Source organism: Enhydra lutris, unplaced genomic scaffold (genome assembly GCF_002288905.1).
Source record: "Enhydra lutris kenyoni isolate GAN:26980312 unplaced genomic scaffold, ASM228890v2 scaffoldscaffold119, whole genome shotgun sequence".
Taxonomy (NCBI): domain Eukaryota; kingdom Metazoa; phylum Chordata; class Mammalia; order Carnivora; family Mustelidae; genus Enhydra; species Enhydra lutris.
In genome coordinates, this window is record NW_019154203.1 from 904,589 (window position 1) to 916,944 (window position 12,356).

Genomic DNA, 12,356 nt, shown 5'->3' on the forward strand with positions numbered 1-12,356 from the left:
GTATTAAACCACTGTTTACACTGGAAATACTTTCTTCCAACCTTTTTATACATACACAAACATATATACTTGTGCCTACTTATATAAAGGCAGCACAAACTCACAGTTTTGTAACCCTTTTATAGAATATAAAGTTTCCTCTACAAATACATCAGAATCACCTGGATTAGTTATTAAAAATGTGGATTTCCTGGGATGCCTGAGTGGCTCAGTTGTTTAAGAGTCCAACTCTTGTTTTCAGCTCAGGTCACGATCTTCAGGGTTATGGGGTCATGCCCCAAGTAGGGCTCTGCACTCCACAGGGAGCCTGCTTGAGATTCTCTCTCTCCCTCTCCTGTCCCCACCCACCAACTTATACATGCTCTCTCTAAATAAATAAAATCTTAAAAAAATTTTTTTAAAGTGTGGATCTTTCTGGTCTACACTTGCACACTTCTGATTCAAACATTGCAGATGAGGTCTATAACTTTTTAAAAATTTTATTTATTTTGAGAGAGAGAACACGAGTGCACAAGTCAGGGTGTGGGGGGGAGGGAGAGAGAATCTCAAGCAGACTCCACAATGAACACAGAACCTGATGTGGGCCTCAATCTCAGGATACCGAGATCATGACCTGAACTGAAATTAAGAGTTGGACGCCTAACCAACTGAGCCACCCAGGTGCACCTGAGATCTACATCTTCAGCAAGCACTTTAATATATTCTTATGCATATTCAAGTTTGATAACACCTGATTTATAATAAACAATGAGGCTCTTAAATAGTCTTCTATTTAGTAGATGTCAATTTTAATCAACACTCTGGGATCTCACCCATTAACTCAAATGCCAGCTTGCCCACAATAAACCAGAGACAGAAACTGGGTAAAGGAGTTTCTAGGGGCAACAATGCATGTAAAGAACTGTGTTCAGGAAAGATAACAGAAAAGAAGGAACAGCATCCTATGGGTACTGAGTGTTAAGAATGAAACCATTATGAATTCTGGTACCTTTATCATAAGCATGATAACAGATTCATGTAATGACATCCTGGGTCATCAAGGTAAGAATCTGAATTCTAAGAAAGCTGTTTTGGGGAATGGTTTTTGCTTTTATTACTATTACTATGAATTATGCATGGGGGGGCAGGGAGAGTGTAAAAAAAAAAAAAGACACACATGATGATGCACCCAAAGATTAAGAATATCTGGTTATCTAGCTTTTTGACTTTATGATTTAAAATATGTTCCCTATCCAACAACTTCTTCAGTTTCCTCTTCCTTCTCAAAATAACCTGATAGTTTCCATTTTAGAGTCTACACTCTCCTTATCTTTCTCAAACACATTATTTAAACACCTATGATATATCAGGCACTGCTGAAGATAGAGCAGTGAACAAAATAGTATCCTGATCTCATGGAGCTTACATTTTAGTGGGAATAGGAAGATAATGAACCAATATTTAGAAAACAGCTATTAAGTCTTGAAATAAAACAGATTAACATCCCATAGAGTGACTGTAGCGCTCTACTGCAGCTCTACCATCTGCTTCACTTTCCACTGCTATTCCCAACAACTTGTGCCTCCTCCTTTTATAATTATCCTCATAAAAAATATACAAATTACTTATGTAGAAAAATACTGCTTTGTTGCTGAAAATACACACTCAACTCACTTATGCACTTTGGAATTTATGAGGAGGAAGAATGAAAATTGGGGCTGGATGATAAGAAAATGCCAAGCACAAAAATACTGACTTAGTAACTGTTAATTACCATCCATATCAGTTTCCATTTCTTCTCCTTCTTGTGTAGTACTGGGTCTCTGGATCTTTGGCTTGATCACAAATGGACATTCTTTCCGACACAAATCTACTTCATGCTACAATCAAGGGAAAAGTAGTAAGAAAATCCTACATATATACCAGGAGTTAAAAATAATTATAATGAAAGAATGTCACAGGCAGATTATAAAATTGGTTTCTAAAAACAGAAAAGGGCTAAGATGACTCTTTAGCGTTATTAGGATACTTCCTAGGTTCATCTCTTACTGGCTGGGTATGTCTATGCCAAGTACTCCTTGTATAATAATACCTCGAGTCTATAAATGAAGATAGAAAGTCCACTATGGGATTGAAAAGCTGCCATGTCCAGGTTGGTGATGAGGTCAACCACTCTAACAGCTCTGGTGACAAATGTTATCTGGTCTTGTTCATCGCCAAGAAACTTTATAACCTATTGAGGAGAGAAAAAAAAGACAAAGCCAATCAAAAGAAAAGACACAAAACTGTGAATAATGTATTCTTTTGGAAACAAGCAGTCTAGGGTCTCAAGGAGGCAAGTACTGTGTGGGAGAAAAAAAATAGGTATTTGTCAAATGATAGCTCTATTACTTCTGGGACTCAACCTCCTGAGATAATGGGGACATAAAATTACTTTTCAGGTTTAAATAAAATATTCAGGGAGAAAAAAGCTGGTGTCCAGTGCCAAGCACAAAGTAAAACCAATGTACCTTAATAGCACAATTTACAAAGTACCTTTACATATTTTTTCTTCGGGGTAACAGCCTAAGGTCATGGTAAGATATAGCTAGTCTTGACTAGTACCTGGAGAGTACCTGGAGCCTCCTGACTCTCAGACCATGCTACACTATGATCAATTCTTAATAACTAAGCTGCACTTAAAAGTTGTTAATGAGATAGATAACTAGAATACCAAACTAGAAAAATTAAGAATAACATTTTCTGGGTAAGCTTCCTTATGCTATCTGCTCTCACTGTTAACCGTTCCAAACTTGTAACTCTACACCTGCTCTTAGTTGATTTCCCCACAGATGTATTAAAAAAAAAAACCCAAAAAACCAAACAAAAAAACAAGGCACCTTCAATAAGGCTTCCATCATTCCACAGGAGACCAAGGCTTCACCACCAGCATCGTAGCTGGCCAGATGGTATAAAAAAGAGAAGAGAGCAGTGGCAAACTGGTGAGGGTATGGATCCATGGAAGGATCTATATGGGAAGTTGGGAGAGACAGAAAAAAAGCAAGCTCAGAATTTGATGTTAAGAGGGCAAGATGTTAAACAAAGACTGATAAAAGCAAGGGTGAAGTTCCTGCTAGCTAAAAGAATCATCATCAAAACTTACCAATCATGGCTTGGATACAGTTCCGCACAAGTACAGGCAAAAATCCATGGTAAGAGGCAGTTCCAGTACAGTCAATAATACTGCTGAGTTTGGGAGTTCTCTCCAAATGGACAATTGATGTTAATGTTCGTAAAGAAGCAGCTTTAATCTCCTACGAAAACAGAAGGTAAACATGTGATATATTAAATAAGTTGATGACTAGGGGCACCTGGGTGGCTCAGTCAGGTAAGCATCCAACTCTTGATTTCCACTTGGGTCATGATCTCATGGCTTTGAGATTGAGTCCTGTGCTCAGTACAGAGTCAGCTTGAGATCTTCTCTCTCTGCCCCTTCCCCCACGCACTCTAAAATAAATAAATAAAATAAATCTTAAAAAAAGGGGGGGGGTAGATGATTGAACCATGTTGCTAATATCCAGAACTCAAAATTAAGGTCATTCTACTGATAACGGTTTGGGGTAGATGGAGGTCTGTTGAGAATAACATTGAAAATCCAGCCCTTAACTTTGTAGCTAAATATCCAAAGAGGAAGACGTAAAACAACTAAACTCCCCTCTTGGAGCTCATTCTAAACCCCTGGGAGAAACAAAAAGGAAAATAAACAAAATACACAGGAGCCTGACATACATATTAGAATATTAATACTTACCATAAGCTGCTTATCTGTTATCTGAAGGACATCTACCAACTCCTCTATCAACCCATTATATAAGATACTGTTTGCTGACTCCTGCAAGGCATTGGAATACACTGCAAAAGGAGAAATAAACACTTTAGGCAAGAAGGCAGTGGTCAAGCCACTGCCCAATGACAAACCTTTGGCACCTACTGATTCTGGGAAAAGATTCCCTTCCAACCAGCATTGGAGGGCAGAATCACTGAATTTTGGAAGATTGATCAAATAGGGTGATAAGCCTTAAATGTCCTCCAAATTGACAGATTCTCCTATTATTAGTACTGGTAGTCATGAGCAAAGATTTTTGGGAATGGAAGTATGAAGAGAAAGTGAAGAGCTAATTTTTTATAGTATCACTACTTGATAGAGTAACTATTATGCCTTTCATATAGACTTTACATGAAGACTAGTCTCTTCATGTGATACTTCTGATTTTCATTGGAAACACTTATATAGGCTATAAAGAACAGAATTTTGGACTACTGCAGACTAAGTCAGGAACTTGTAAATGACACTGTGGAGTAAAAGTTGAGAATGCGTATAATCCACTTTCAATGAATCCCACACAGACGTAATAGCAGACATGGTCTCCTGAAGTGCAACTAATGGATTTGAGCACATTCATTTAGTTAAACAAACATGTATCCATTAATGTGCCAGAAGTTATGCGAGGTGTGAGTACAAAAAGAAGAGTATGAATTTCACTTCAAGAACTCATAGTTTAAAAGAGGAGAAAAACAAGTAACATAACGAAAGCTGGTAATATTAACAGCAGCTACCATTTCATACCTTCTAAGTGCCTAGCCTGTGCTAGGTGCTTTATAGGTTTTCATTTAATCCTTGTATCTATAAGGTAAGTGCTATCCCAATATTAAATGAAGAAACAGGCCAAAAGCATAAACATGTAGCACTAATCATCTGCAGAATCCAGATGAGAGCCCAGGACTGATTCCAAAACCAATGTCCTTTCCATTCTACCACTCTGAAGTAAAAGTAAAATGCACAGTATTGACTTCTTAATTAATATCTTCTAACTTCAAAATTGTACTACTGATAGGACAGAAGAGGAAGATGAAATGGCAAAAGGACGAATAGGGGCTAGGAGAGAAGACTACCTGAACATCCATCTAAAAGAAAAAGGGCCAAAATCAAGACTAAACCCAGGCAATACATCTGTTAAGTATTATACTGTTTTCTAATACAACATTAACAAGCTCAAGAATAATGAATATAGTGAACATTAGAAATGCAGGCAATTTTACAAATTAATTTGCCACCTAGATAACTACAATTAAGCCTCACAGCAACAAAGACATAGATGAAGCTCAAAGGAAATCATGTCTAAATTGCCTAATCAGGGCCTGTTATTTATAGTGTTATAGTCTCTTACCTAGTATAGATATTGCATGCAGCCTGGCTTGAACAGCCTGTAATCGTTTCCTGTGATTAGAAAAGCCATGGGCCAGCCGTATGTGTGTAAATAACAGCATCTGCAGGAATAGAAGACCTAAATTAGGAAACCAGTGAAAACGGAGAATGTACTTTCTAATGGCTAAATCTTACCTACTGGGGTATTTGGTAAAACGGTATACTGATAGTTCTTGGCAACAAGCTGAAGACATTCGGCAAGAGTTCTGATTGTTATTAATCAAATCAAATATTTTATCACCGTAAGAATGACCAGAAAAAACACAACTAAATGTTTTCTCCTTCATATGTAAAGTGCTGAGATACTAACACTCCATTTTGCATGATGAGTAAAGCAGCTTATGTCTTTCTCAATTCTCATAAAAATCTAACTAGGAAGTGAGCAGGTGTTGGCTTCATAAAAGATGAGGAAACTAAGGCTCAGAGGCTGATTTACCCATGATCGATCTGACTCCTTCCTTTCTGATATGCTGTCTCCCAGCCCAACAATTACCATTAATCTACATGGATGACAATCCACACCCTTTAGATAAATATTAGGACCTATCATACCTGCTTGTCCTTAGGAATGCTGTACATTTTGGTAAGCGATTCCATGATTTCAGAAGGGCTTTCTGAAATCTACATTAGGAAAAAAAAATTGGTTAGGAACAAAAAGTAAACTGAATGTTAAGAAACTGGCCAACAGTCAAAGATTTCTCTTACCTTGTCAAGTTGCTCTATGTGAATATAATGTAGTGTGTTACTAGTTGTCTGAAATTAAAAAGATAGAGTTGTCAGAAGTCAATGTTAATACCTTGGCTTCCCTTTCCATAAGACTAAAAGAGAGCTGTCTGAATACTAAGATGTCACCCTAGGTTGAAGCCTAACTGAATGCTCTTAAAATTAAGGTAACTTTAGAGTCCCCCAAAATACCCATTTTATATACAGAATATTCTCAAAAAAGCTTCTTTGAAGACAACAGTATCAAAATATAATGCACACAGTCAGACACAATATTCTTCCTTATCCCTTTTAAAAGTTCTATTTTTTAATTGAAGTATAATTAACATACACTGTTGTATTTGTTTCAAGTGTACAGTATAATGATTCAACACTTCCACACATTACTCAATGCTCATCATGGTAAGGGTTACTTTTAATCCCCTTTATTATTTAACCCCCCCACCCACCTCCACTCCAGCAACCACCAGTTTGTTCTCTGTATTGTCTGTTTTGTCTCTTTTCTCTTCCTTATCCTTTTTTTAAACCTAACTTAATTCCCACAGCCTCTGTATTCATAGCAAAGACCAAATCCATGAAAATGGCTTCCACTCTAGATATGCACTACAGCTGTTTTCAGGGCGCCATTGATCTAGAAATTATGCTATAGGTAGAAAAAAATCTATTCACTAAGCTACTTATATACAAAACTGAATTTTAGTACCTCCTCAAAGAATATGGAATGACTAGATAATTGAAGCAGGACCTTGTAAGCAATATACAGACTTCTTACAAACTGGCTAAGTAGAGAAAAATGCACAAGTCATGGCAATGCCTCACAGGGGAGTCCTGTCTTTCAGCAGCTCCAACATAAGTAAGATCCAAACTTATCAGAGCTGGGCATACAATGAATAGTTATTTCTGAGAAGGTACTAGGTATGTTTAATTTGGGAGGGCAGCAATGAAGCTCAAAACCATCCCTTCATTTAACTGAGGAGTCCCAGAAGTCAACCCCAGTTACAGTACATCATAGACTCTATCAGAACAAGTCAATGAGACTCACCCTTTTCTCGATTTTGACCTCGGCCCCAGGGTCTGCATAGAATTCAAAGTGTAGTGTAGTTGCACTGGGTGGGTATTTCTGTGTATAAAGCACATGAAAGATTCAGATACTGTCTTCTCAAATCTTCCTCCGAAGTCCTAACCATCTGTCCAACTCATTGTAGCAGCAGAATGAGCAGTGTAGTCAGCAGCTACAGTGCCTTCACCCCTCGTCTTAGCAGAGCTCAGATATCTTATAACACAAAATCAGGAGGATGGCGACCAGACCTCCAAAAGCCTTCACGTTTCTTACTTATAAGTTATCAGCTGCCCTTTCTTTCAAGAGATAGAATTAAGTCAGAATTAGACTGTGGCTATTCTCAAGAGGAAAGGGAGAGGCAAGTCTGCCAAGCAATAATGAATAAGAATCCAAGAAAGGACGGAGAACAAATACAAGGGTCTAAGTACCAACTTGGAAGTGGAAAAGAACATTTTTATGGAAACTTTAGTGTACATCATCACCTTTTGAAATATTTTTTCAAACTGTGCTTCATTAGTGTGCCTTCTTAATTCTTTAAATACCCTTTCATACCATTCTACACCACTTCCCATGGTCTCAAAATGCTTTTCTGCATAGGTGAATACCAAGTCAATATAAACCAGAACATGACAAAAATCCACTTTAACTCTGAAAAGCAAAAACAAAATTAAGATGACAACAGCATGCCCATTAAAATGAATCCTTAAAAGAAACCAGTAGCAGTGGTTGCCTCTGAAATGGAGAATTATTGTATAATTAAATTATTAATTATATATAATAATTTTTTAAATTGAAAGAATTACAGTATGCAATTATTTTAAAATTGCATGTATATATGTATTTTTAAAAACATGCATATGTATTACTTCCTTTTAAAGTACGCATATTTTTCAAAGTCTCAATGATATACCAAATATCAGTAAATAAAAGGATGTGTGATTTCTTAACATAGACTGGGCCCCAGACAGACATCATACAAACAGTACAGTGTTATCACACTGTTTTGACAAAGGGTAAAGAACAAGCTTGATATACAAAAGGAGGCTCAGAATTAACCAACTTTAAGATGAAAGTTATTTTCTCTTAATTAGAATTCCAAGCTGAATACTCTTTAAGATTTATGTAGCTTTATTAAATAGAAAACACTAACCTCCATATTACCCAATATTCATTCATATAACACATACTGAAGAAAGTATACCAACTAAGGCAGGCAAGTAATTTAATTTGTAGTTTTCTTCGACCAGAAAAAACCCCATTTTCCCAGGGGGGGAAAGCTTGCTAAGATAAATTCACTAAATTTCATTGCAGCTATCTGTCCTGTGCCTGACAAACTGACAAAAATAGCAACATCTGTTGGAAAATATAATTGCTTCTTGGCACAGAACTGTTTTTAACAAATCCAATTGTGCCTTGTGGTTCCAAAACAACCTATCAAAGCAGAAGGGAGGATGGCCTAACCTTTTATCCAAAGCATGGATGAAAGGTATGAGAAGGACAGAACATGAAGAGTAAACATGTAAAACACACAGAACATTTTAAGTTCTCAATAACCTTCATGGCAGGACTATTCCCCAAGCATCCATTCTTAAAAACCATGCTATACTGCCCAGAGTTCCAACAGTTCCAGTAAGAGAATGCAAACGAATACACTTTCTGGGATTTTTCAACACTTTCAAACCTATTTACCAAATACAGCTTCCTACTCAAGAGCTGGGTATGAAGATACACTGTGTTTCTGAGATTCTTCCTACTGTCAGCACATTGAAGGCCCAAGCATTTCTAGATGAGGTGTGTTATGTCTCAATTGAGCTCAGGTTCCTCAAAGGTCCTGATTTGAAGTGGCAACTTAATATACCATATACTTGAGCCTCACCATAAAGTAAGGCTCAAAAAGAGACCACACATAACTCTGCCAAAAGACACCAATACCCCAGAATTACTTACCATCATATGCAAGTCTCTACAACATTCTGCAAGTCCAAAGCCATTCTCCTTTCCACCCCAACTCTTAAAAAAGGAAAAAGACAGTGTTAAAATAGTGCTTAAAGTTAGCCCTGTGTATAAAATATTTAAGAGTATGTGGCTGCCTGGAATACGGTGTTGAGAAGACATCCACTGTGAAAAGTCCAACCAACAGAGGGAGCAAACAGAAGCAAGGACTTAAGACTCAAGGCAAGATGGTCTGCCTAAAGGTGATTTCTCCAATGAGATCAATTTCACTGTTCTGTAAGGATGCTATTGGGAAGAACATAAGCAACTATTGCACTGTAAATGCCTGTTGTCATACTTGCTAACAGGTCAGTTTTATCCCATCAGGCCTTCAGTATTCTATTATGCTTTCCATGCTCTCAGCTTGTATCACCTTCTTCACTACAGTGAGGAATCACATGCTCCACAGTCCCACTTTTTTTTTAAGATTTTATTTATTTCTCTGACAGAGAGAGATCACAAGTAGACAGAGAGGCAGACAGAGAGAGAGGAGGAAGCAGGCTCCCTGCTGAGGAGAGAAGCAGACACGGGGCTCGATCCCAAGACCCTGAGATCATGGCCTGAGCTGGAGGCAGAAGCTTAACCCACTGAGCCACCCAGGCACCCCATCCATACAGTCCCATTTTTAAGCATGAACCAAGTTGCAAAGCAGAAGACTCTACTGCTTACTCCTACTAAGCTCTGCCACCACAAAGTCTAAAAACTCATCAATACTAGCCTCTAAGGTAATGGGGGAGAATGACTAAATTGTGCACTATTAACTGGCCTTCAAACCCACACCTCCAGCCATATATTCTTGCTTAATAAACTAGCTTGCATATTCAACAGTGCTTGAGATATCAAACATTTTTGCTTGATTTGGAATGCTCCCAAGGGTGGGGTGAACATTTGTTGAAAACATTAAATAGCAAATGCATTAATCCCTGCTTCATGGGACAAGGCAAACAATTGCGTTCAACAACAGACAAACTGAAAAGCTTGAGGGGAAAAGGCTAGGGTGTGAGATGCTTCGGAGAATAAGAGCTTGGAAAAGTTTCACAGACTCCTGGGAATCTAGGAGGCCACGTGTATGCCCAAGGTTAAGCACATTCTCAGGAAAGACCCGAGAAAGCCCTAAGTTCTACATGCCTGGGTGGTCATCAGGCTCTGTTCAAGTCACAAGTGAAGGCTAAGGCAGAGTTTGTAAACATCCTGGTTAAGCAGTGAAGATATGAGTATTGCCACTGAAGATACTAACATATACACAGAACCTACCTGTGCAAAGACTGGGGTGGGGGAAGGGAAGTATGTATTTTTTTTGTTCAGGAGTTTAAGGCAAATCACTAGCTAACCACTAATCTAAGAGCATAGATTCTGATGATCATATAATTATGAAATCAGGTCAGGAAAGTCTAAAGAAACAACAACAAACCATAACAACAAACCCTGGTGAAGAGTGAGAATTTGATTTCCAAAGTTGCCACATTATAATATTAAAAATGTCCACCATTCAACAACAAAAAAAAACCTATGAGGTATACAAAGAAACAAGACTATGAAACACACAAAGGAAAAAGAAATTACAGCAACATGAGCATGAGCAGTGATGTCAGCATTATGGCCAAATAAGACATATCTCACTGCCCCTATGCAGCAACTGGCATCCACCCATGAACAAAAGTGCCTTTGCTGGAGTTGGGGAACTTAGCCCCATAAACCCAAGGATGGGGGTGGTGAAGAGTCCCACCCAATTGCCTACTGGGTAATAGACTTAAAAGACCTTGGTCCCAGCTACACACCCTGCAGTGGCCTATGAACCAGCTATTGCCACTCTGAGAAGCCCCAGGAGAACATGGTCTTAAAGAATCACCCATGGGCGAAGGTATGATTTGTGGGATTATGACTGAATGCCTCTAAGTCAGGATCCCGCCCAGGCAGAATAATAATACGGCAGGGTCATGGGGCCTCAGCTGGCCTCAGACAGCCAGTCCCCCACCGTCCCTGCCACCTGTTGGGACCAGGGTCTGGTGCTTATAGCTGCTCATCCCAGGAAATGGGATATGGCCAGAAAGAGGGCTGCCCCCTTGCCTGTCACACAACGCACATTTGTGGGAACCTGGAGCTAAACCATTCATAGATGACCTGCTTCTGGGTTGGGAGAGCAGAATCCTCACTGTGATCTATTGAAAGTCAACCCTGACAAAAGGGTTTGGAAAAACTAACAAAACAAACAAATGATCACCCATGGATGATAAAGTCCAAAGGACAAAAATATTAAAAAACATTAAGAGCTAAAATAATTTATTAATGAATATACAATTTGAGAAGAGGTAAGCTGAACATTAAAAACATAAAATAAGGTTGGGGGAAGTTAAAGGGTAGAGTATCTGTGTGTGACCAAAGTTGTCATCAGCTTAAAAAAGACTTATCTATGTTTTATGTAAAGCTCATGGTAACCACAAAACAAAAACCTAGATTAGACAGAAAAAAGATAAACAAAAAGGAATCAAAGCATACTACTATGGGAAACCATCAATTCACAAAGAAAGGCAGGGAGAGAGGAATAAAGGACAGGAAAATACAGAACAGCCAGAAAACAATAAGATGGCATTACTAAGTCCTCGCCTATCAATAATTACTCTAAATGCAGATGTGTTGATTTTCCAATTAAAAGGCACGGTATGGCTGGATGGATTAAAAAAACAAAACCAATCAAGAAATGGGCAGAAGACATGAAGAGACATTTCTCCAAAGACGACATCCAAAAGACACAAGAAAAAGTACTCAACATCACTTGGTACCAGGGGAATACAAATCAAAACCACAATGAGATACCACCTTATATCAGTCAGAATGGCTAAAACTAACAAATCAGGAAACAACAGACGTTGGCAAGGATGTGGAGAAAGGGAACCCTTCTAGCTGGTGCAGCCACTCTGGAAAATAGTATGGAGGTTCCTCCAAAAGTTGAAAATAAAGCTACCCTACAACCCAGCAACTGCACTACTGGATATTTACCCCAAAGATACAAATGTAGTGATCTGAAGGGTCACCTGCACCCCAATGTTTATGGCATCAATGTTGCTAAATTATGGAAAGAGCCCAGATGTCCATTGACAGATGAACGGATAAAGATGTGGTATATAAATACACACACACACACACACACACACACACACACACACACAGGAATATTATGCAGCCATCAAAAACGAAATCTTGCCATTTGCAACAACATGGATGAACTAGAGGGTATTATACTAAGTGAAATAAGTAAATCAGAGAAAGACAATTATCATATGATCTCACTGATATGTGGAATTTAAGAAACAAGGCAGAGGATCAGAGGGGAAGAGAGAAAAAAATGAAACAAGACAA

The 12,356-nt window shown here is 38.3% G+C and overlaps 1 protein-coding gene across 12 annotated transcripts in view; it reads right to left on the bottom strand.

Moving 5' to 3' along the window:
- LOC111139808 (HECT, UBA and WWE domain containing 1, E3 ubiquitin protein ligase) overlaps positions 1–12,356 on the bottom strand; it is a 166,528-nt gene that overhangs the window by 96,998 nt on the left and 57,174 nt on the right. For 10 of the 12 annotated variants that reach the window (XM_022492219.1, XM_022492210.1, XM_022492221.1 and 7 more), the window contains 10 exons: positions 8,955–9,017; positions 6,990–7,067; positions 5,930–5,977; positions 5,777–5,845; positions 5,187–5,286; positions 3,770–3,891; positions 3,122–3,272; positions 2,859–2,986; positions 2,072–2,212; positions 1,754–1,859 (listed from right to left, as the gene is read on the bottom strand). In XM_022492219.1, the coding sequence (XP_022347927.1) occupies positions 1,754–1,859; positions 2,072–2,212; positions 2,859–2,986; positions 3,122–3,272; positions 3,770–3,891; positions 5,187–5,286; positions 5,777–5,845; positions 5,930–5,977; positions 6,990–7,067; positions 8,955–9,017 (1,006 nt within the window). The remainder of the gene's footprint in view (positions 1–1,753; positions 1,860–2,071; positions 2,213–2,858; positions 2,987–3,121; positions 3,273–3,769; positions 3,892–5,186; positions 5,287–5,776; positions 5,846–5,929; positions 5,978–6,989; positions 7,068–8,954; positions 9,018–12,356) is intronic. The other 2 variants (XM_022492220.1, XM_022492213.1) reach the window with 1 other exon arrangement.